General features: G+C 45.4%; 2 protein-coding genes across 3 annotated transcripts in view; one reads left to right on the forward strand and one right to left on the reverse strand.

Annotated features, from left to right (window-relative positions):
* Positions 1-3,221, reverse strand: part of STYXL1 (serine/threonine/tyrosine interacting like 1) — a 51,580-nt gene extending 48,359 nt beyond the window's left edge. Inside the window, exon 1 of one of the 2 annotated variants that reach the window (XM_016146549.2) lies at positions 2,149-3,221. The gene's annotated coding sequence lies outside the window, so the exon portion shown is untranslated. The remainder of the gene's footprint in view (positions 1-2,148) is intronic. The other variant, XM_016146550.2, reaches the window with a different exon arrangement.
* Positions 3,222-3,312: 91 nt separating this feature from the next.
* Positions 3,313-19,062, forward strand: MDH2 (malate dehydrogenase 2). Its single transcript, XM_016146546.2, has 9 exons — positions 3,313-3,504; positions 9,499-9,667; positions 11,122-11,205; positions 11,675-11,784; positions 12,850-12,975; positions 15,620-15,697; positions 16,642-16,741; positions 17,076-17,227; positions 18,728-19,062. The coding sequence occupies exons 1-9, from the start codon at positions 3,439-3,441 to the stop codon at positions 18,857-18,859; spliced, it is 1,017 nt and encodes a 338-aa protein (XP_016002032.1). The 5' UTR covers positions 3,313-3,438; the 3' UTR covers positions 18,860-19,062.
* The last annotated feature ends 5,188 nt before the right edge of the window (positions 19,063-24,250 follow it).

Consider the following 24,250-nt stretch of genomic DNA (forward strand, 5'->3'; position numbering starts at 1 on the left):
ACTTAAAAAGTCTGAGGCTAGACAGCTGTTAACAAAGCAAGGAGAGGCAGCTGCATTTGAAACAGCCTCCACTCCCAGAATTTGTTGAGGCTAAAAGTGCATAAGTGCTTCCTGTAGACCAGATGTGAGCCAGGGACACCTGGAAGGGCAAGGGACCAACTGCAGGTAGTGGGAGATTCCAGAAAGCACGGTCTGAGGGAGCAACTAAAAGCAGCAAGACTTAAGTGTAACCACCTAGGTCAAGGGAACTGCAGGTAAGAGAGACCCACAAAAGCACAGAGGAAAAGAGTCAGCTAAACTCTCATCAAGTTCAGAGACTACTAATGCCAGATGACATTAGTAGTCTCTGCCCCTATCTCTATTCTTACAATTCCGCTTCATCAGCATAGATGGGTCTGAAGTCTCAGTCTGTGGGAAGGGGGTTTAGGGGAGGGGGGAGGAAGCAAGATGGAGAATTAGAGAAGTCAACCGCTCTCCCCTCCAAAGGTGGGAGCCTAACAGAAGCTAAAGAAGGGGAGTTGCTTTAATTTTAAATTAAATTCAGAGTTTCAACTATCAATGCGAAATGGACATTAGGCTATTACAGTAAGTCTGTGCTGGTGACTAGATGCAATCCAAGAGCAAGCAAAGATTTCAAGAAAGAGCGGGGATGAAGACAAAAAACTGTTTTATGACTGCATTAAGCTTCCTAAATGTTGCCCTGCATGTTCAGTGTAACAGCTACACGTGCAAAGCAGAGCACAGCACCTGGCACAGTCAGTGCTTGATACAGCAGCTGTTAAGACTGTTATGAACAATCTTGGAATTCAAAAGCAAGCAGATAGGAGCTGAATCTGAGGACAGCTTTGCCATCAAGTTGTTTGTGATGGCCTGAGTAGAGGACTTGGGAAGTGCTGAGTTCTTCATTATGGAGATGCTGACAGGGCTACCTTCACAGGGATGGGGAGGGAATATGACTTTAGCCCTGGCCTCTTCCCTGAGTTTCGATTCCATATGTCTTCTTGGAAGTAACTCCCCATCTGTCCACTGATATTTCTGTGTGGACAACTAACTCACCATCGCTTATAATTCAGCTGATCTAAAATGGAGCTGATTTTTTTTCTCCAGCCGGCTCTCCTTCCACACATCCCCTGAATTCCCTGTTTTTGTACATACATACTTCTCTCAGACTGATTTTCCACATCCCTTTCATTTATTTCTTAAACCCAGATGGGCATCAACTCTTAATTCTTAAGATCGCTCCCTCTTTGGCCCCACCCTCTCCATTTCTATGACCACCATCACACAGATCTTTATCATTTCCTAAGATAACCTCCTAAAAAATCTCCCTGCCCAACCCCCTGCATTTTTCCTTTAGAATCCTTAGCATGCCCAGGTCAGTCTAACACTCAAACACAGTTCTGGTGAGGACATAAAAGCCTTTGATAAACACACCTGCTTCCCAAAGAATAACATACAAATTTCTCAGCCATAGGTCCTGCACAATCTGGTTTTTCCAACCTGCATTTTCCAATATTATCTAAATCTATTCAACTCTCCCCAGATTCAGAGGCCCACTTTCAGCCTGGTGAATGCTGGACAATGAAGACACAGAGATGAAAGGCATACCTGACTCCAAGGGACTCAAAAGTTCTAGTGGTAAGAGTGGGGTAAATCATTAACCAGGGAACACAATCAGCAATAAGATAAAGGATACTGCTCAACCTCATGTTCCCACTTCATCAGAAATTATTTGTCCACTGCTTCCTGAATTTAGGCTTCCCTACCTCCAGGTTTTTCCTTTGGGCTTTTCTTCTTCCTCATCTAAACACTTTCCAATATTAAAGGCCCAGCTCCTAGCGCCCCTCCTTGGAGAACTCAGATGCCCAGGCAAGGATCTCATCCTCTCTCCCTACTCTGGACTTGAATGGGCCCACTGAGTAACTTTCACTCTCCCTGCGTGTCTCTCAGCTTAGATGTTTCATCCTCCCTGGTCCTCTCTCATACAGCCCCACCCAGCACCCCAAAGCTACATTTGATGCACCTCCTTTGTGTTCCCACAGCATCTGATAATCTCCCTAGAGATGCCCACATTATGCTGTTTGCAATTTACCTCTCTCCTACTAGACTGAGCATTTTGAAAGCAGAAATTTTGTGGATCTTACTTACACCCAGTTGAACACCCAACTCCAAGACTGGGTTGGCACGTCTTAGTAGCTCAGTAACAAGTGGAAGGGAGGGAGGAAATAGTAGGCCAGTCGCCCTGCATTCCCTTGTCTTTGCCACTCATGGTAATTGTTCTCTTCACCCTTGCTTTCCTAACCACTGTTTCCAGGCAAGCTTAGTCATAGATTCTGCCGGCTCCCCCACTGGGTTTGTGTATTCCTCTCTCAGGCAACAGCACATATCTGCTTCACTTGACCGGATTTTTTGAGGGCAAGGATTCTCTGTATGCCCAGAAAATATTGGGAGGAGGGTCAATGAAGCTTAATTTATACATTTAAATTATCAACTCTAGTGATAATTGTGATTGGGTAACTTTCGAATAAAGCCCCTTAACCTCACCCAGTTTCTTCATCCCTAAAGAAGAACCAATGGGGCCATGTTCACAGCATTGCTGGGCAGACCTGAGGGGTAGGGACTGGGTGACTACACAAGTTACCTAGATATGTTTCCTCCTCTGTAACACAGTACTGCTGTCCTGTAAAGTTCGTGGAAAGGGCCTAGTGCTCAGTGCTCAGTGTCAGCAATTCTCAGTAGTGGTGTCCCTAAAGCTTTTAAACCATAACGGAAGGTCCTGTGCACCTTGAGGGACAACAGCACAGGAGGGTGGGCGGTACGTGCTTGTGAGCACGGGGGTGTACAGGAGTGACGGATTAGAGGAGGCCCCAACCCCTGGGGCTCTCAAGCCTTCCTCTCGGCCTCCCTTTCCTTTCCAGGGCTTTCCAGAGCTCGGAGCCCCTTCTTGCCTCTAGGGGCAAGGGAAGTGAATTTCGCTGAGGTCTGGGGTTCGCACCACACCCAGTCCGCCCGCACAGCTGCGCGACCTTGGCCAGTTTCCTTGTCAGAGTCTCGGTCTGGGACCCCACCTGGAAAATGGCTCCTCTAAGACTCTTCTAGCCTAAAGCCCGTCCTCTTCCACCTCTCAGGTGCGGACACTCCCTCCCAATCCGAGCACGTCTCCTCAACCCGCCGCAGGGAACTCGACGCGCGGTATGACGTAATCCCAGATCGCGTTTCCACCGAGCAGGGAGCGCCCCTCCCCCTTCCTCCACGACAGCCCGGAAGTGCCCGCGATGCCGCGATATCTGGGAGGCGAGATGGGGCCGGAAGCCTAGCCGCTCTCGCGAGGCCAGGGGAAGTGCAGCCAAGAATCCCTGTGCAGTGTGGAGGTCGTTTGAGTCACTTACTCGCCGCCAGGTCCTTCGCTTGCTGGTCCGCGCCCCGCCCGCCGCAGCCATGCTCTCCGCCCTCGCCCGGCCTGCCGGCGCCGCTCTCCGCCGCAGCTTCAGCACCTCGGCCCAGGTAGGCCCTAAGAGGGGCTGGAAGCAGGCGGAGGCCCCCAGCCTGGGCTACGTGCGTTTCTGGTTTGCGAGCGGCCCTAACCTGGGGGCTAGTCCGGACCGCAGGGCCGCCCTGTACTAGTTGGCGGCTGTGACTCCCTGGACCGGCCCTGATACTGGGCGGGAAGGGCGAGGGGGGAAGCCTGGAAAGACAGACGGGGAGGTAGCCCAGCTCCAGAACCGGTGCGGTTCTCCGAGCCCCCTAGCTCTTCTCCCCAGAGGGGGCCTGCTCTTGGCCTGCAGTCCTTCGAAGTTGAGAAGCCAGGGCTCTAGGGCCGAAAGTAATATATGTTTTTATGCGAGTTCCCATAGTACTTTGACTACTTTCGTTCTTCTTGCAGCATCCTTACAAATAATGTGTAATTATTAACTCCATAGTGCAGGCAGGCAGGCGTAGTACCTAGGGTAGAGAACTGGTTCAAGGTTACACAGTTATTTGGCCAGAGGGTTAAAATTCAGCTCTCCTGACCACTGTCAATGGCTTGTGGATCACCAGGCCTTCCCTTTAAGAATCTGACGACTGCTGCTGCTTAAGGATCTTATTAAAAGATAACTTCACGCTGTGGATGGACCGGGCCTGCCCCCCAGATGTTGTAACCGTGCATTACTGGGTTTGGGACTACTAAAGCCTAAACTGTTTTTAGCTGTTTCTTCTAGGACAGTGGTTCTCAAACTCTGGTGTATCTGAGAATCACCTAGAAGCTAATAAAGAACAGTGGCCCAGGCTCACTGAAGTAGAGTAGAGCCTGGACTTACAAAGTGCACAAGGTGAAATTAATACAACCAAAATTAGAGAATGTGCTCATATTGCCACACATAAAAGGGAGGTGATTATTAAAGAAGATTCCAAATTTCTTATTTAGCTTTGGTCCTTCGGATCACTTTCCTGTGCATTTAATTCACTCAAAAAATTAGTATACAAATAGCAACATTGAGTATCCATGCTTGCCAAGAACTGGGCTATGTGTTGCAGGGGATACCAAGATGAGTGAAAGTAGCACTTGAGATCACCCAAAAATGAGTAAATTATGGCATGTAGATGATGAAGATTGGTGCTGAATAGGGGAAGGGAACTGACTGAAGGTAAGACAGTGGGATTTGCTGACATGATTCGATGATGGTTATTGAGATATAAGAGGAGCATGGAGGACACCAAGGCTTTGGGTTTTAGAGTTTGCTGAGATAGGAAGAGACTGCTAGAAAAGAGCAGGTTTGGGCAGGGGGAGAATATCAAGAGTTCAGTTTTAGATATGTTGAGTTTAAAATGCCTGTTGCACATAACAAGTAGAAATGTTGAGGAGGAAGTAAGTCAGAGCTTGAACCAAATGATACATTGGTTTAGAGACTGGATCCTGTATCCTTAACAATAAAAATGTGTTACACATGCAACCTCTATTTCTACAGATATATACTAATGTATTTATATAGGTTATAACAAAAAATAGAAATTTAGTATTTTAACACCTACAGCTTCTGGTCTTCCATCCAAGTACTAACCAGGCCCAACCCTCCTTAGCTTCCGAGACCAGGCTTGTTCAGGGTGGCATAGCCATTGCAAAAGGTCGAAGTTTAAAAACAAACTGTAATAGACTTAACAAGCAAACGTATATATGAAGGAAGTGTTATTCTATCCATTTAAAAAACAGTTGCTAAGCAGTGTACTGTTGACAACCATTCCTCAACCTGGAAAAGGTCAGTGAGTTTGAAGACAGCTTTTATACAAAGAGATCATGAGCTTACTTACCGCTGCAACACTAAAGATTCTCACCTCACTAAAGCTTCCACCACATAAGGATTGTGTGTTTATAAATATTAACTAAGTTGATGAAATTTTGTAATTTACCAACAGTAACGTTACCTTAGCACACTGAAAGCAGTGGGATAAGTAACATCATCCTCCATTCCCTCCCACTATTTTGTGTTCATCTTGTGTATCATATGAGACTGATTGACTTAAGGACCCCAGTGAGGGCTTTAGGTCAGTCTATTAGTGGAATTTAATCCTCTTAGATAATACTAAAACATTGATATTTTTATCCTGCACCCTAGTGGAATTGCCTTGTTCTCCCCATGTTGGAACCTCGGTCAGTCTTGGAAGCCAGGCTGAGTAATCTGAGCATGAGTAACTTCAGAAGTTTTTAGAGCAAGGAAATGATTAACACTTTGAATCTTATGAAGAATGGTTTGGAGGTGATACTGAGAACCTCAGTTAGATAATGGGGAGATGTTTGAGATGCCAAGTCCTTCAAGTACTGTGTGTCGCTAATAAGGAAAGAGACTGGATGATTCCAAAGGTTCAAATTTGGGAGAACAAAGGTACCATTTGGGAAAAGGGATGGAAGAGATAGGATAAATTTATTTAGACAGTGGGGTTTGTGGGACCAGTGGAATGCCTAACAACTGGGAATGTGGAGTTGGAATTTGGGAATCCCTAGAAGTAGGGATAAGATGTGGGAATAGTAATTGAAGATCTGGAAGTGGGTAAGATTGCCCTACCTCAGGTTCTGGTTTGATCTGGCTAGTTTTCTGTGACGTCAGGGCACCAACTTAAAATTTCTTTTTTTCAAATTTTAGTTGTATATGTTTATAGAGTTTTCATTCCTTAAGCAGATTGCACTCTTAGGGGTTGTTTTGGTTTGGGATTTGTCGGTTTGTTTTTTGTATTTGATAACAAGTCCATTATTACTAGCATCAGTCGCTATAGGATATAATGTACAGCGATTGTGTAAGGACTCAGAGTAAATGGTTGCATACAGTGCTACAGTGCTTTGAGTTCTTGTGTCCGCTATTTCTCATTTGTCACCTAAGTAGTCCTGGCACCTGCCTGCCTACCTGCAGAAAATAGGCTCCCCTTCTCATTTGTGAGTTTAGATTAAAAACAACATCACTGAGATTGGCCGGAATTTTCGTTAGGCCTTGAGTGAAACCTAGAGGGGTAGAATGCCTTTTGTGTAATGGGAGTGGACTCTAGGGCGGGACTTGGAATAGTTATCTTTTCTCTAAAACTTTTATTTTAAAAACTCACATTCAGGATTCAAATCACCTATTTTTGGCTTGTATCCCAGCTTTATCACTTGCTCTCTTTATGAGCCGCGTGTATTACAATCTCAATGCTTCAGTTCCTCATCTATAAAATAGGTGTGTTGATGTTAATAGAGATGTAAGAATTAAATGAAGAAAGACTAAGCTCAGTGCTTGCCACAAAGCAGACCCTGATAAATGGCCAGTTGTTACTATTTTGTTTCCAGCGGGGCCAGTAAATTAGTTTGTTGGGTGAATTGAGTTTCAAGTAAGGTATTGCTATTGCTGTATAATAAATTCTGCCCTTCAGAAAGGGTCACTAAGAAGCAGTCATCGAATTGGTTAAAAATGTCTGGGTTAGGGGTGGCCTTAAGTGTCAGTTCATCATCCTTCACAGACTCCTCTTTCACCTCTTAAATGCTGGTGTTCATAGGGTTCTGTCCCTAGTGCTCTTCTCACTCTGTTCTCTTTTGTATCTTGACCCTGGCTTCCGTTGATCTCAGTGTAGATACTGTGACCTCCAGATGAAGACCTTTGTCCAGGGAACTACTAGGCACATGTGTGTCTGGATGTTTCAAATGACTCAAACTCAATATGCAGAACAATTCATTATCCTTACCCCCAAACCCCTTACTCTCCTCATTTCCCTCTGATGCTTAAAGGTAATGCTGTCTGCTCAAGCCATAAAGTTGTCACCCTAGATTTCTCCTTCTCTTTACCATTTGGATGAATGAAGAAGGGGAGAGGGTGACTTTATTGCTATTATCCTCAAATTGTTCATAACCTGCCCATCCTTGCTGCTGCCTTTATCCCACCCTTCGATCATGCTTAGACTATTACAGCAGTCTCCCTACCTCCATTCTTATGTATTTCCAATCCATCTTCCACTCTGCCTTTTATTTAGAACACAAATATGATTATGTACTTTTCAGCTTTTGAGGCCCTTCAGTGGTTCCCCATTGCCTGCAAGGATCAGATATGCTGTGCTTAGCTCTGCCTTCATTTCTCCACCTGTATCCAACAGTGCTTGAGCCATAAAGAACTGTTATGACTGCTTCCCTTTAATGGGCCATCCTCCATGTCTCCTTCCCCCAGCATCTGTCTGCCTCTGTGGCACTTATACAATGTGCTGTTCAATCAGTTTGCATGTCTTTGAGTTTGCAGGTCTTGTTGATATTGGCAAGTCAGTCTGTCACGTGGCAGGTAGAAAGTTGGTGGCTGTTGTATTGTAGTGAGCATTGAATATCAGCCACTTTGGGAAACAGTCTGGCAGTTTCTCAAAGGTTAAACATGGAGTTGCCACATGACTCATCAATTCCACTCCTCAATATATACCCAAGAGAATTAAAAACATGTCTACACAAAAACTTGTACATGGGTATTCCTAGCAGCACTATTCATAATAGCCAAAAGGTAGAAACAACGTAATTGTCCATCAGCTGGTGAATGACTAAACAAAATGTAGTACATCCATACAATGACTGTTATTCAGCTATCAAAATAGATAGGGTACTGGTACCTGCTACAACATGCATGAACCTCAAAAACATACTAAAAGCTAGCACAAAAGGCCATATTTTGTATGAAGCCATTCATATGTAGAATATCTAGAATAGGCAAAGGCAAATCTGTAGAGACAGATTAGTGGTTGCTAGGGGTTGTAGGGAAATGGGAAATAAACTAATGGGTATGAGATTTCTTTATAGGGTGATGGTTGTGCAGTTCTCTACTACTAAAAACCATTGAATTGTACGTTTTAAATGAGTGAATTGTATGGTTTGGGAAATAACATTTCAGTGAAGCTGTTTTTTAAAAAATGATTGAGATTAGATGACAACCAGTTGTTGGATCTGCTTAGCTCCAAAGTGGTTGTTGAAAGTTAGGTTTTTTGACTTTAGTTCCAGTAAGTTGACCAATAAAGTGATATAAATGCTTCTAGTTGTGGCCTTTCAGATGTTAATGAGACAGTCTAGTCTGTTGGACCCTCCACCAAACCATATAACTTTTTAAACTGTTCCCAGCTGACATACCCAGAGCCAGCTGCTGCTTGTTCTGCTTCATGTGGTATGGATTGGTAGTGATTCTCAAACTTTGCTCAGTGTCAGAATCACCTGGGGAACTTGGTAGACATACAGAGTCCAAAGCCAGATCCTACTTCAAAGAGCCTGGCCCTCTGTAGCCTTTTTTTTTTTTTTTTTTTAAAAAAAAAAAAAAAAAAAAAAAAACGCTTAGGCAATTCTGATACATACCAAAGTTTGAGAATTGGTGGATATAGTGGTCTCAGGCTATAGATCTGACTTACCTGGGAGAGAAGGAGCCTTTTCAACATACACATCCCTACTAATCCTGCCTCAGGCTCCAGCCTAGATTGTGCTGCCTGGATGGACTCTTCCCTGATCCTTCAACCTCAGACAGTTGATTGTCCCCGCCCCCGCCCCCGCACCCCCCCCCCACACACACACCCTGCTCCCCCTACACACAGTGTTTAGCTCTTTTCCCTCAGCTCCCTGCACATCTCATTATTTGTCCCCTCCAGAGCTGGCAGGACTCTTTAGTCCTACAGTCCCAAGTGTGATGACTAGCTCATTGGTAGGTGCTCAGTAAATGTTAATAGTTTTTAAAACTTCAAATTGAAGGTAAGGCTGCTGTTGCAAACCCAGCTGCCTGATAAATAAAGCTTATTCATTTTTCAGAGGTTCTAGCAGAACCTCAATAGACATGAGTTATCCCCCATTTTCCTAAGGCATACCTCTAAACTTCAGAAGGAAACTGGACCTTTGCACTGGTAGAAATACAATAGTATCTTCCTTTGGCACCTGTGCAGTAAATGAGGCCAGTACAGTACTTTGCAGGAGGTATCCTTTTAATTTGAATCCTTAAGAGTCCTTTCTCGGTGCCTCTTTTTTATTTTTTATTTTCCTGTGCCTCTTTTTAGAACAATGCTAAGGTAGCCGTGCTCGGGGCTTCTGGAGGAATTGGGCAGCCTCTTTCACTTCTCCTGAAGAACAGTCCTTTGGTGAGCCGCCTGACACTCTACGATATTGCTCATACACCTGGAGTGGCAGCGGATCTGAGCCACATCGAAACCAGAGCAAATGTGAAAGGTACTGCACATGCTGGCCCCGGAGACCTTAACATTTCTTTTTCCCAGTAGACCAGGATTCAACATTTAGAGTAAAATTCTTAGATGAAACTAGATGTTCAGAGACTTGGGGTTTCCATGTTGCAGGAGGTATCCTGTTTAGAATTAAATTTTACAAATGATTACCTTTGTGGACTTGAGTCTATAAAAGTTTAAATGGTAGTGTCTTTGAGAAAAACAAAGGTAATTTAATCTTATTCTATCTTTTGAAAAGCAATTGAGGATGGGGAAAGAGGAACCTCCTGGGGGATGTAGGACAGTAAGAAACGCTGTTCCTAGGTGCTACAGGTCACCTTCCTTTGCTATAGACTAGTTGCCTGCCCAAGGTTATCTTTGCTAGCTTCTCCAAAGTATAGCCACCTTAGGAAATCTGCCTTCCTGTTAGGGAGATATAGGTATGTTATCCAAGTAATAATTTATAATAACATATAATTATACATCCTGCTTATTTTACCTTCACATCTTAGCAATATCTCTCCATGTCACCAAGTTCTTGGTGAAATTATTTTTAAAGTTATAATTTATCACTATTATTCCCAAACTGTTGATCATTGGGCCGTTTCCTATAAATGTGAATATATAAACTATGATAAACATCTTTATCTTTATATCTTGTGTCTTAGAGTCCTAAAAGTAAAATTAGTGAGTATGAATATTTTGAAACTTTTACTCTAAAGTACAAAAATGCTGGCCAGAAAGGTGTAAACAACTCAGGAGGCTGACTTTCAAGTCATATGTTGCTATGTGCCTTCCATGGTCCCTCCAAATTTGCTCATTTTCTTTTGAGTTGTATATTTAAGTTTTTGAAAGCTCCCGCAAATAAGGAAAAAGTCAAAATCAAAGCAGATTTTGGTCATTGGAGCAAATTTCCCTGAAATCTTTAAAAATAGACCTTTCTTCCCCTTAGATGACAGGAGCAAACAAAATAGGTACTAATACTTAGAGTCCTTGTTTATCGGCACAGGGGTTTTCTTTTGAGGCCTTCACTGTGCCTTCTGACCTGACTCTGAGATGGAGCTTTTGTTAGGATGATAGTGATGTGAAATAAGCAGCTCTTCTAACTGGGAGCTGAGAAGGACTTAAAGGTGCTAACAAGTCCAGTGGGATAAAGAGAAGCAGCCTACTTGGTTTGGCTTTGTGGAAACCTGGCGGGTAATCCATTCTGAATCCAGAGCCTGGACGTATTGAAGCTGGAGAAAAACAGTAAAAAGGGAGCCTTCCTGCCAGTCAGAACTGTCAGGGTGGTTGTCCTCAGGGAAATGAATCACATCACAGGTGGGCCCTTTTAGCCTTTCTTGAGGCCTGTGGTTGGCATTGGATGTAGGTGGGGGCTGTCCTGCCTAGCCCCTGTCCCCACAGATGTGCTAGCCCCTCCAGATTGGAAACAGCAAGAAAACACATGCATGTTTTTCCTAGGCTACCTCGGACCTGAGCAGCTGCCCGAATGCCTGAAAGGTTGTGATTTGGTGGTTATTCCAGCTGGAGTCCCAAGAAAACCAGGTGTGTGAAAGCCTTGCTTAGCATCTCCCTGCAAGTTAGATGAAGAAGTGATTTTCCATGAAAAATGGATCTAATCAGAGTTTTCTGCTGCAGAAAAAAATTCCAAAAGTTCCTTATTGTGTGTGGGATAAAGATAAGGCCTCAGCATGTCTGCTGTGCACCCTACCCATGCCCCCCACCCCCGCCCCATGTCTTTTCTTCCACCTGTCTTCGCCTTGGGAATTCTTCCTGATCCTTGATGATCCTCCTCAGATATCACCCTCCCTGATTCCCCTCCCCATGTTCCACCCCCACAGGCCTCTATTTTGGCACTTGTCACTATGGACTGTTTTCCCTACGAGATAGATTAACTTGAAACAGGGACCCTATCTCATGTTTGACTTTCTGTAACAACTAACACACGCTATTTGGCACCTATTTGGAAATTTATCCTGTGCTTTGTGAACATCTCGAATTGAATCATTCTCAGGCATGACACGGGATGACCTGTTCAACACCAATGCCACAATTGTGGCTACCTTGACTGCTGCATGTGCTCAACATTGCCCTGAGGCCATGATCTGTGTCATTGCAAATCCGGTGAGTGCTGCTGGCAGGTAAGCTGCAATTCCTAATTCCTCATCATTCCCTTTCTCCTCAAACTTATACACATATCTCATACACAGCCACCCCAGGCCCTGCTCGCTGGTGTTTGCAGAGAGCTTATTCTTCAGTTCAGAAACTCTTGAGTGCTGTGTCCTCTCTGAGAAGACAGCGATGGTTCCCACGCCTGCCCTTGCCGGCCCTTGGGTTGCATTTACTAACAGCCCTCTTCATTCCTCCCTCCTGGTTGATTCTGGGTTCTGGTCACTAAGCATGAAAAGGATCTGAATGACAGTGATGTTGACTGAGGAAAATGACCATTGATAAATGCCCAGATATTGTCCTGGTGGCCTCTGAGAAGAGGATCCTGCCTTTGCAGCCTGTTCATCCTTCCATAGGGCTAATTGGTCACAAGTAGAATGCTGCTTTTGTCAGGGAGGTGATAACTAGTGCCTAATATATATCTGTTATATTGTTTCTCTGAACCAGGTAAAGTGTTAAGCACTTCCCACATATTAATTAAGTTATTTAATCTTCACAACCTCAAGAGGTACTTGTCTCCCCCATTTACAGACAAAGAAACCAAGTCCTAGGTAGTTTGGGTAGCTCACCTTAGGTTATCATGTGGAGTGACAGAGCTGGGACCGACCCGATGTCATCTGAGCTTTTAGCCCTGTGCTGTGTTGTCTTTAGGAATGGCTATTTAGGTGTAAGTCCCAGCTGGAGCTAAAAGTGCCCTGTGGAGCCATCATCACGTTTTTAAGATGATAGTTGAAGGGTCATGTGCATATTTGAACTATGGCCACCAAAGGGAAGAGTGCTTGCTGTAGTGCAGAGTTTTTTTGTGTGGAGGGAGAAAGAAGTACTCCTGTGGAGTAGGAAGTCCACCCACTATGACCCGTTCCATCATGAAGGGTCACTTGCCTATCAACAGAGTTGTCAGGGCATTTTAATTTGGCACCTTGGGACTTGTCAGCAGTCTGGCAAGAAGATTTTCCTTTTGATGCATGGCTGTGCTCTCAGAATGCAGGGTAAGTTATACCTGTCTCTTGGATTTTCTAGGTCAACTCCACCATCCCAATCACTTCAGAAGTTTTCAAGAAACATGGAGTGTACAACCCCAGTAAAATCTTTGGGGTGACGACCCTGGATGTTGTCAGAGCCAATACTTTTGTTGCAGAACTGAAGGTAAGAGCTGCATCACGTGTCTTTTGGTCTCCTTTTCAGAACTTCCTGGCCAACCTTGGCTCATGTATGGGCATAGAAGACACGAGGGCATTTACAGGTCACTTGTAACTTGGGGGTTTTAAGTATTTTGAGTAGTTTTCCCTCTTGGTGTGAAGTAGCTCCCAGTTTTGGGGGGTAATCCAGCAGGCCCCTGCAGGTTTAAACCATCCAGCTTCAGTCTTGGCTCAGCTCACTCACTCTTCTCCCCGGTGCATCAAGGATTCAGGCTTTCCCTAGGTTTTCTCACTGGCCGATCTGAGTTATGCTCTGCAAGTTCATTGCCTCTAAAAACTAGTACTGACAGGATTGGTCTGCTAATCATTTGACAGATGTTAAAATCAGCAAACACGAATTTGGGGAAATTCCCGAAATCCTAAGATATCAGAATTGTCCCTGGCCCGTAGTTCTGACTTCCCTTTTTGGGTTATCTGTGGTAGCTTACCCCAAAGAATTCTGATCTTGCCAGTTGCCTGCTTCTTGGGCTGCTTGACTGAGCTGTCAGGCTCATCCTGAGGTGGGTTCAGCAGCACCAGGTCTGGAGTCCCTTTCACAACTCGCTGTCTTACCTTTTTGGTTGTAGATCCAACAGAACCACTGACTTTGGTATCCTTCTTGAACTTTAGACCATCTTTGTTTCTGACTTTTCAGATGAGGGGTGCCTCTAAAGTAGAAACATGGTCGTGCACACAGCTTAATGAGAAGTGCACACACAGGATCATTGACCTTCATTTTACTCCCCTATGCACCAGACAGGTCTGCTTCTGAAGTGTTGATGATGCTCCACTTCAATTCATACTGCAGCATGTTCTTCAGTCTCAGTTCTAAGTGTGGGAGTCACCAAGATTCTTAAGACATGGCCCCAGGCCTTGAGAGCTCTGTGGAGTGGAGTGGAGTGGAGAGATACTTTAATTCAAGAGACAATTTAATTGAATAACCAGTTTAATGTGTATAGCATGTGATTGTCTTTGAGTCAGGAAAGGCTTTATGGAGATCACATTGAAACTGAGCGGGGAGAGGGGGTTCCAGCTTCCTGGGACCGGTAGTGCTCATTTTCTTAGGGCTCCCATGGTGCTACCAATTCTCAAAGCACACCATTTCTCCTTGGCCCCTATTTGTATGCAGTACAGAAACTACACTGGCTATTGAATTTGATAAAATTAGAAATTCATGTCCATTGCACTAGCCAAATTTCAGATGCTTGATAGCCCCATACAACTCCTGTGTTCTTGCAGAAAGTGCTATTAGATAGTGCTGTCTTAGCCTAGAAGTTTTATTGTGTGAGGTGGAGGAAGGGGTATCTCTTGGCCCTTCCAAGAAGCTAGTGTTTGACAAGCTTCAGCCCTTTACCTCAGGCTGTCTGATATTCTGAAAAATTCCTGAAGAATCAGAATTGACCCGTAAACTCCCAGTGTCTGGTTCCTCCCTCTTGGCTTTCAGGACCCCTTTTATGCCACCTTCTGTTTCTACTTGGCTCGGAGAAATTTTCTTTATTTACATTTCATACTAGGCTATTATATGCATTCTTTATACCCAGGCCATTGCTCTTTCTCCTCTTTTTGCCTAGAATATGCTTCCCTTGGTGAGGTCCTCCTGTTCTTTCTCAGATGAAGTTAGGCCTTCCCCAGGCTGAAGTGCTCCCTTGGTTTCCCTTTGTGGCCATCTTAGCACTTTGCATTGGAATGTCCCTTTGTGTTTGTCTCATGTTGGACAATAAGGTCCTCAAAAGCAGGAGCTCTATCTGTTTATTCCTGTGTCCCTGGTGACTAGCACAGTGCTTGGCTTGTGAGTTCCCTGCTCCATTCAGTTGGTCCTGCTGTGTCTACCTGCCTCGAAGCTGGGCCTCCCTTCCTGGGCAAGGTTGATTCCTAACTTAGGGCTGCTCTCTTCAGCAGCTATGGCATTTGGGAAAGACAACATCATTTGGGGGATGTTCACCTCTGTCCCACCAGGTTCTTCTTTTGACTGTTTTAAGAAATACCTGGTTCACAGATTCTTGAGGGCATTGTACCTTGGTTTAATGAATAAACCAGCCTCTCAGCAAGCCTGCTAAGGAGCCAGGGTGTTCTGAGAGTTCCCAGTTTTGTTCTTTCTATCCTGACCACTGTCTGAGTTAACAGACTTTTCACCCCTGAGTGTCCTGGAATTGTTTTGAATTTTACTCTGAAGTGAGGGAAAGGGTATTTGACTTGTTCTCTGTAACACAGTGTGGGCACCCGAGTCTGGGCTTGTGCCTAGGAATAACATTAGTTGTGAGAAAAAAGACTGTCATTCTTTGATTCTAAGATATCAGATTGATGGGGACCAGTTTGGTGGTGGGGGTTGGGTGCTACAAGGAGGCAGTTTTCATCAACTCATTGTACACGAAAAACCTCATAGTGATCTCATGAGGTGACAAGTTACTCTTCACTATTTATGTTCAAACAGATACTAGACCATGGGTGGGGCCATGGTAGATCTAAGCACAGCTAGAGTCAGTCTCTCTTTAGATTTATTTTGTTCTGAGTTCTGTGGATTTTTTTGGTATTAGTGCTTTGGGTGGATATGACATGTTATATACTCAGAGAGCTTGTTAAAAATTAACCAGGCTTCACACTTTGGTGACTAGGGTTTGGATCCAGCTCGAGTCAATGTCCCTGTCATTGGCGGCCATGCTGGGAAGACCATCATCCCCCTGATCTCTCAGGTATGTGCGTGACCTTGCCAGGAAGCCTTAAACTCATGAGCACCTTAAAGAGGCTCTGCTTTGAAGCACTCAGGGCAGACTGTCATCGATCTACCCATTTGTTGCATTTTGAAAGGATTCCTGCTATAGGTTCAGCCCCACCCCCGTTGTCTGGGGATTTCTTGACTGGTGCTGTAGAAAGCTATGGTCAGGCTTCTCCATCAGAGGGATCCATAGCTGTGTGGAGTGACTATGGTCAGAAGGTTCTCAACGCAGCCAACTTCAACACACAGTGAAAACTGCTGGTAGAAATATTAATGACTTCCTGATCGGGTCAGAGCAGGTAAAGCTGCTTTGTTTAAAAATAAGAAATAGCAACAAAATAAACATTAAGGATGAGATATCAAATCAACCTCATAACCTCTGAGTATAATGAGAACACAAAATATTTGTGGTCTTCTTACCAAAAAAGCATGAACTACAAGAAATCTTGAGGAGGCACTTTACAAATCCAAATTGATGGGCATTCTACAAATTGAGTGACAGTACTTTTAACAAGTGTCACAAAACACAAAGCTGAAACTATTAGAGAATAGACTAAAGCAGATAACTGTTTACCAGTGGAGTCTGGAATAGGAACCTGGAGTGGAAAAGGAACAGTAGTGGGAAAATTGGTGAAATTTGAATAAGGCCTGTAGTTTAGTTAATAATAAATTAATATTCATGTCCCATTCTTATAACTTTTCTCTAAGTCTAAAATTAGCCAAAATATAAAAACCTTTTTAAAAAATGAGTGGGAAACTCATTATACCTCCCAAAAAAGTTGACTTTAAAGAAAGACTCTTGGTTTCCCATGTGGTGGTGTGGGGAGACCCGCCGTGAGGAGCGTGAGGAGAGTGCGGGATCTGGGAGTGGTGACTGGAGCCAGGACCTGCTTATATGATCCCTGTGGCCTTGGCTTGCAGTGTACTCCGAAGGTGGACTTTCCCCAGGACCAGCTGACAACGCTTACTGGGCGGATCCAGGAGGCTGGCACGGAGGTGGTCAAGGCTAAAGCTGGAGCAGGTGGGTTCTCAGAGGCAGCCCCCTGGTCAGGTGCTGATGCCAGAGTTGAAGACTACAACGGCCTTGGCAAAGAGCGAACCTTTTCTAAGCTTCCTATATGTTTGCCTGATAGAAAGCCCTGTATTGGGGCAGCTCAGCTTGCTCTGTGGGGTCCAATAGTGTTTGAGGTTGGCAGAGCTAATTCATGCCATTCATTAGTTTGTGAAATGAGGGATGCTGACCTAAATTCTCATGACTAGAGCTAGAGATTTTACAGATGCTTTATTAAGCTGGCAGGTCAGGCTCACCTGGATTTTATAGTTCTAGCTTGGCTAACCTTCCTGTGTCCTCCTAGGCTCTGCCACCCTGTCCATGGCATATGCTGGAGCCCGGTTTGTCTTTTCCCTTGTGGATGCAATCAACGGAAAGGAAGGAGTTGTTGAATGTTCTTTTGTTAAATCCCAAGAAACAGACTGTCCCTATTTCTCCACACCGTTGCTGCTTGGGGTATGTATCCTGGAGGCTGGGTCTCTTGACTGTGGAAGGAAAGTTTTCTCTAGTTAAGACTCAGGAGCTCTACCCTGTCCATTTGCTCCATAATTCAGAGTTTCGTTGTACAATAACTACATCTCACTGCCTGGTATGTGCTTGGGTTTTTAAGGGTGGAATCTCAAACCGTGGGGTTGGAACCTTCTGGCGCAGGAATTTTCATTCCCCATGGGTCTGACAGTTAGTCATCATTGGCTGCCTAGGTGTGTTTCCTGAGACCCTTGTTCCATCTCAAGGTAGTACATGGGCAGCTCTGAAAATAGAGGCTTCCCCTCATCAGCCTGCAGGCTGTCCCGCTGTAGCTTATACTTGTTAATTCCCCTCCTGACCTCACGGCTTGCCAAGCCTAATTCCTCCTCCAAAGAGGTCTAGAGATGGTGCACAGCTATACACTTTCCAGTTTGGGCATTCCTGGTCCCTTGCTCCTCACTCCACTGCTTTTCCTTGGAATGTGGTACGGATTGTCCCTTGAAACTGTGGCATCTAGGATGGAGCCCATCTGGTTCCCTTACTGGATTTAGCCAGGCCATTTTTTGGTCTGGTTGACTCTTAATAGTCTTCAGTGAGCTGAAACCCCTGGTCTCACTTACACAAACCATCAAACCAAGGCTTCCATTTCTTAGGTGTGGGCAACCACTGAAATCCGGCTCATGTGTTGTGGCCTTCATCTCATGCCCAGTAAGAAACAGTTTTGTGACTTGCTGGGCCACACACAGGCCCTTCCCACAGACATCCGATGTGCGAAGAGCAGTGTGACGTGGCCCCAGGCCTTGGGGGCTCCATTTGGTGGAGAGACTGGCACTAAGCAGATTAATTCAATAACCAGTTCAGCGCAGGAATGTGCAGAGCGTGGCAGGGCCTGTAGGAAAGGAGCCCGCAAGGCTAACTGAGTCAGGAGGGCTTTCGGAAGGGCTGGAAGCTGAGGCTGCTGGCACAGCACAAATAGGGCTCAGCGGTTGGAGGTGAGACAGTGACAGGCACTGTTGTTTTCCTAGTGTCAGACATTTACCTGCTTAATTACATTGGACTCAAGTGGATATTAAAATTTTTTTCAGCCCTCTACCAACTTGGGAAAGAGACTAGAACCCCAAAGTATGCTCCATGTCAGGGAGAATAACATTAAGTGCAACCAATTGAATACTTGATGTGCCCAGTTGCCCCTGTGTGTTTACAGCCTCCCTTGAAGTAGATACTATGCTTATTTTATAGATAAGCAAAGTTGGCATGGAAGCGATTGTCCAGGGTGCATGCAGAGTGAGAGCCCAGATTCCCACATAGGGACTGTGTGACTGAAGCCTAAGGTCCAGGTATTTGCAGCTCCTTAGCAGACAGCCCAGAAGCCACGAGCGTAGGTAGTCTAGAATGAGGTGATGATGATACAAGCTGAGTTTTCTATAACAAACCCATTCATGGAAACTAACTTCATTGTAAAATCTTTCTGCCTCCCCTCTCATTCAGAAAAAGGGCATCGAGAAAAATCTAGGTATTGGCAAAGTTTCCCCTTTTGAAGAGAAGATGATAGCTGATGCCATTCCTGAGCTGAAAGCCTCAATCAAGAAAGGAGAAGAGTTTGTGAAGAACATGAAATAAGAAAGCAGTTAGCAAACAGTCCGTTTCCTTAACTTATTAAGGCATCCTGTCACTGTAAAGCATTTCAGACTTCTTTGTATTTCAGTTTGCTTTAATGATGAATATTGTATTAATGTTACCATCCCTTCCTAGTTGCGGATCAGTCTACTGGTGCATCAATAAAAGTAGGCTTTGATTTTGTTTTTCAAGGTCTCTGCCATAAATATTGTGCTTTCTTCCCCTCTAGAGCTGACTTGAGTGTCTGGCATTTCTTTCATCACAAATCAATACTAGCTGTTATTTAAATATTAGACTGAAGTAAGATGATCTCATTTGTAACTTCAAGGAAGTCTAAAATATTTATCAGTAATTGCTCCTCCCAGACTGACTGCATCATTGCATCCCTCAGGTGTGTAAACTGAAAGAAGAGTCTGCGCAGGGCAATTCCTCAGTGTCCTTCTACCTGCAAGGGGTAATAGCTCAGTGGTTGATGACAAGTCACTATTTCTTGTCCCTGGTTCTTCCTGTTTGGTATTTTCCAGCTAAGCAAACAGCACAGTCTTCTATGTTGACCACTGTCCTACTCTGGATTTTATCCTCTTCTGGCGGAGCCCTGATATGACATCCCATTGCCAGTGTTGAGCGGAAAGCTGGGACAGGTACAGGAAAAACCAGAACATCTGCTTCCATGGCTGGGCTGAGGATACTACTGTCTGTCAGGGAAAGGTAGCTTCATGTCTTTCTTCCTCAGTGGCCTGAAAGGTCTTTATTGTACTATACAGGCATAGGACAAATGTGAGGGATTAAAGGGAGACCTGATTCTCTTTAGCATTGGGCACAGTCTGCTCCCCAAAAGCCAGGGCCTCTGAAGTGCAGACAGCGCTCCATATCTGAGCAAGAACTTTCTGGCAACAGGTGATGGCCTTCCATCAAAGGATGAAAGGGTAGGTGGCTACACCCAGTGAAACTAAAACAGATTTTGCAATCAAGTATGGGATCATTGTTTTCTCAAACAAGTAATATGTGTTCATTGTTTAAAACCTAAAACGTAGCCAAAAAATAAAGCAGGAAATAATTATTGGTAATAGTATTTCTCCTCTTAATGTTGCATATTTCGTATGTTGAAATAATGCTTCATGTGTCATTTTAAAGCCTGTCCTAGTTGTCTGTTACTGTGTAATACACCTACTGTATTTGCTTTTAAGCCATTTTATTAGGCGTCACAATTTTGCATCTTGGCAAGGCTCTGCCGGAAGGTTCTGAGCCTCCAGTTACGGGGGCCTGCCTGACTTGGCACATCCAGGATGATGGCTCAGGGGCATGGCTGGTGCTCGGGGGTTGCGGGGATAGCTGGTCTTCTCTGTGAGGTCTCACGCCTCACTCTTCATGAGGCCTCTACTACAGGGTGGACAGATTTCTTACTTGGCTGCGGGGATAGCTGGTCTTCTCTGTGAGGTCTCACGCCTCACTCTTCATGAGGCCTCTACTACAGGGTGGACAGATTTCTTACTTGGTGGCTCAAGGTTTCCAAAAGTACAAAGGTGAAAGCTGCCTGGCATTAAGGCTTAGGCTTAGAACTGGCACAGCATCACTTCTGCCACATCGTGGTTAAAGCGAGTCTCGGCAAACCCAGGTGCATGGTGGGATGAGACTGATCACACAAGGCATGAGTACCAGGAGACCTGGTTCTTTGGAAGCCAACTTTGGAGATTAGCTACCACATGTGATTCATACTATAAACGTGGGTTTATTTTCTTATATCTCTTAATAGCTAGGTGATCCTATAAAATTTATTCCGCTGTTGGGTGATTGGGTGGTTTTGGGTTTTACTACTGTAGAGTGTAGCCCTGAATATCACTATGCTTTTAGAATAATTCCTCCTGGTGGTTCTATATGTAAAGCACTGTGCTTGCTCTGTTTGGGGGTGTGTTTGCTAATTCATGGGATCCTTGCAGTAACCCTGACAGGCAAGACCTAATACAGATGATTCAGCAGGTTGTCTTGATATAGGATGATCAGTGCCCATTCCATGTACCAGTGGTTACCACATAAAGACCTCCCAGCATGCATACCATTGCAGGCTCCTGGCCCTTGGAAGCTCTAATCTAGCAGGCCAAGAGGAAGGGCCAAGAACCTAAAGTGTTCAAGATTTTTCCAGATTATGCTATGGGGGTTGGGGCTGTCTGCCACATTGGACACTGGCTACCCTAGAGCTCTTTTCACTATATAAGGGTTTTGCTTTGCAGGGCTTACAAGTCAGGAACATGAGACTCAGAAAAGTGCAGCTAAAGTACTGCAAGACTCAAGAAGTTGAGGTTGCTTCTGGATGACTTGGCAGTGGCAAGGATCAGAGAAGACTATCCCATCTAGATATTCAGGGAAGAGGAGGAATCAACATTTGAACTGGCCCTGCAAGCTGGGTGGGAGGGCGGACTGGGAACCGGTCAGGCAGCAGCAGGAGCGGGCTGGGCTCAGGATGTGTGTGAGGAATGGCACCATGTTTGACTTGCAGCATAGGGTGCGTGTTGAGAGCAGTGAGGCCATTCAGCGGGGGGTGAAGGGAGAGTTGCCAGGCTAAAGAGCTTGGACCTCATCCTCTGGGTAGTGAGCACTGGGAGGATGTCAAAGGTGCCGAGCAGGATGGTGACAGGACCCTATGATGGGACTTGTTAACATGCGGATTAACTCAGGAGCCTGGGTGGGGCCCAGGTGAGGCCCGTGCTGCAGGCCACACCTAAGTAGGAAAGATGTCCATGCAGGACGGTCAGCAGCAGAAGGGCCGAGGGCCCAAAATAAGAGAGCAGTGAGAGGGAGGGATGACAGGGACATGGAGAAAAGTCAGCAATCTCTCAGCCCCCTTTCCACCACCCAGGAAGTCCATCAGCCAGTTAGCAGTGTGGGTTAAACTAACTGCACCCTTCCTTTCAAGCTCCAATTATATACCTTTCAGTCTGAGAACTGGCTGCCATCCCTGCCTTCCTGTGGTCACGTCCTGACACATGACTCCTGTCCCCTTCTGCGAGGAACAAAACCCCAGGGATGGAGTGTATGGTATTAATGGCCATAATGAGCTGGCTGAGGCCTTTGCCAGAAGAAGGCAAGAACCAGTCTTTAGAAAGCAGAGAGGAGGCTGGTGTGGAAGCAGTGGGGCACTCACAACAAAGGTAATTAGGTGGCAAAAGAGTTGGTCCTGCAAAGAGGCTGCCATTTTAAGTCTGAGGTAGACATAGCCAAATTGGTTAATTATAAGGAAAATGGAGTATCAAGTCCTCGCTGCTAGGGCTGAGGGGGTGGACAGCTTAACCTAGAATGACCCTGCCCTCGAGGAGGCGTTTGTGCTGCAGTTCTCTAAAATTGCCTGGAGAGGGAGCCAGAAGCTGGTGCTGCAAAGCTGCTTTTTGGGACTGTCTAGGTCAGGTGGTGGTGGAGTGAGGATTAGCATTGTGGAGCCAAATCCGGCACCCTGCCCTGTCTGGTCTGCTTGCCCAGATAGGGCAGCCACCTTCAGGCAGGTTTAACGCAGATGGGAGTCCAGGGAGGGCTGTGGAAACCAGCTCCCAGGTTTGGAGGCAGGGCCTAGAGACACAGTATTAGTGCAGGGGAGTCCCACGGGGAGCGAGTCTGGGAAGAAAACACAACCCCACTGCATTAGCCTTGCCCAAGAGACTCAAGGCCATGCATGGAGGATAACTTACCACTTTTGTCAACCTTGGGCTCCTACCTGTGTAAACAGCAAGGCAGGCCAGAACTTCCAGCACTGGAGGAGGGCGAGGGGTGGGGGGGTTAAACCAAATCCAGGTGGCCAGGTGGGTAAGGTCCAGGGCCTGAGGCCTGCAGCCACATGGGCATATGCAGCAGCTCCTCCATCAGGCCCTGCAAGGGCATTGAGCCTGGAGTCTCCCTGTACTTGCAGCTCTTAGTTCCAGAGGAGTGCTTCCCAGACATTTCCAAAAGATCTCAGTTAACCCACTCTAAGAGGTGGCCCACATCCTCTGCCCGCCATCCTGCGCCTATGGACTCACTGGTGGGGGCAACTTCTGAAAGCAGGGGAGCTGACCAACCAGAAATGTGTTCTTTGTCCCTCTTCTTCCTCTTCTGGATGCGGAATTAAATTCCCTTATAAAGTCGAGTAGGGTCACCCAGAACAAGATGCCAAAAGTAGGGCAGGTGGGTTGATCTTCAATTGGCTTGCACCAGTACAACTGATCTGGTTGTGAAATAAATACCTAAACTGACTAATCAACAGCTGCTGCCCCAGTCTGCTAGCCCCTCCCCTGGGACCCCCTGGCTCTCCCCTTGGTAAAGGAATAAGGCCTGGCAGCTTGGCATCTCCCAAACTGATTGGCCAGTGCCAAAGTGCTCCTGTTAAATATTTTAATACCATCATGGAGTAGGGCCCGTTCTGCAGGTTGTGAAAGAAAAAGTTTTGGACTACGTTCCAGACTTGACAATCAGGGGGCTACATGGCAAGCCTGATAAGCTCAATGACAGAAAGTAACCACACAGGAAGGTCTGATCATAAATTCCCGGCTGGGCAGGTCCTGGCAGGTAGTCATGTCCCAGGCCTATAGCTTCCTTAGCAAAGGTCAATCTTTACCCTCAGTGAGCCCTGTCCATTGTTCTTATGTATCTAGGATATAAAGTACCTTTGAAATGTCAGAGTAATTTTTTTCAGCCCCTTCGAAGGCACAACCACAGGCATCAGAGCACAAGCATAAAACTCATTGTTATCTTGTTGCCCACATACCATCTCTGTTTACTGTAAATGTTGAATGTTAACTATCCACCAATGTAAAAACAGTATCTCTTCATTTTGCTTTTTATCCAATCCTAGAAATATCCCCACTTTGCTTTCTCCTACCTCCTCAATCTACCACCAGTAGATTTCATGTTACCTTTCTTACTTTCTCTCCTGTGATTCTAAATGCATTAAAAAACAAGCAAACAAACAAACAAACGAAAAACGCTGTATAACTGCCATTCTCCAGAGCATTTTCTCAGTCTGTTGAGATCTTCCTTCTGGGCATGTCCTGAGATTTTGCTCAAATGAACTCTTATAAAAATTTTCTGTGGGTTTGTATGTTCTTCCATCAACAAAAGGAACTGGAGAGCAGGCCTAAAGAACAAGCTCCGCACCCCCAGCACAGTGCCCACATTGCTGACTCTCCAGCCATGCTTCAGCCAAAGGGGGCGGGGGTCCAGATGCTGGGCTTTGGGGTGGTTTTCCAGTGTTTTCACCTACCCAGTCTCCCTCTCCCAGGCCAAAGCTAATAAACAAAGCACTGATCTGACTCAAAAGGCTCTCCACAACAACCTGTTAAATGAAAAGAATGTGCATTACATTGATTCCATGTATGGTAACACACACACACACACACACACACACACACACACACAAACGACTTCCAAAAA

This window comes from Rousettus aegyptiacus, unplaced genomic scaffold (assembly GCF_014176215.1).
Source record: "Rousettus aegyptiacus isolate mRouAeg1 unplaced genomic scaffold, mRouAeg1.p scaffold_m13_p_8, whole genome shotgun sequence".
Taxonomy (NCBI): Eukaryota; Metazoa; Chordata; class Mammalia; order Chiroptera; family Pteropodidae; genus Rousettus; species Rousettus aegyptiacus.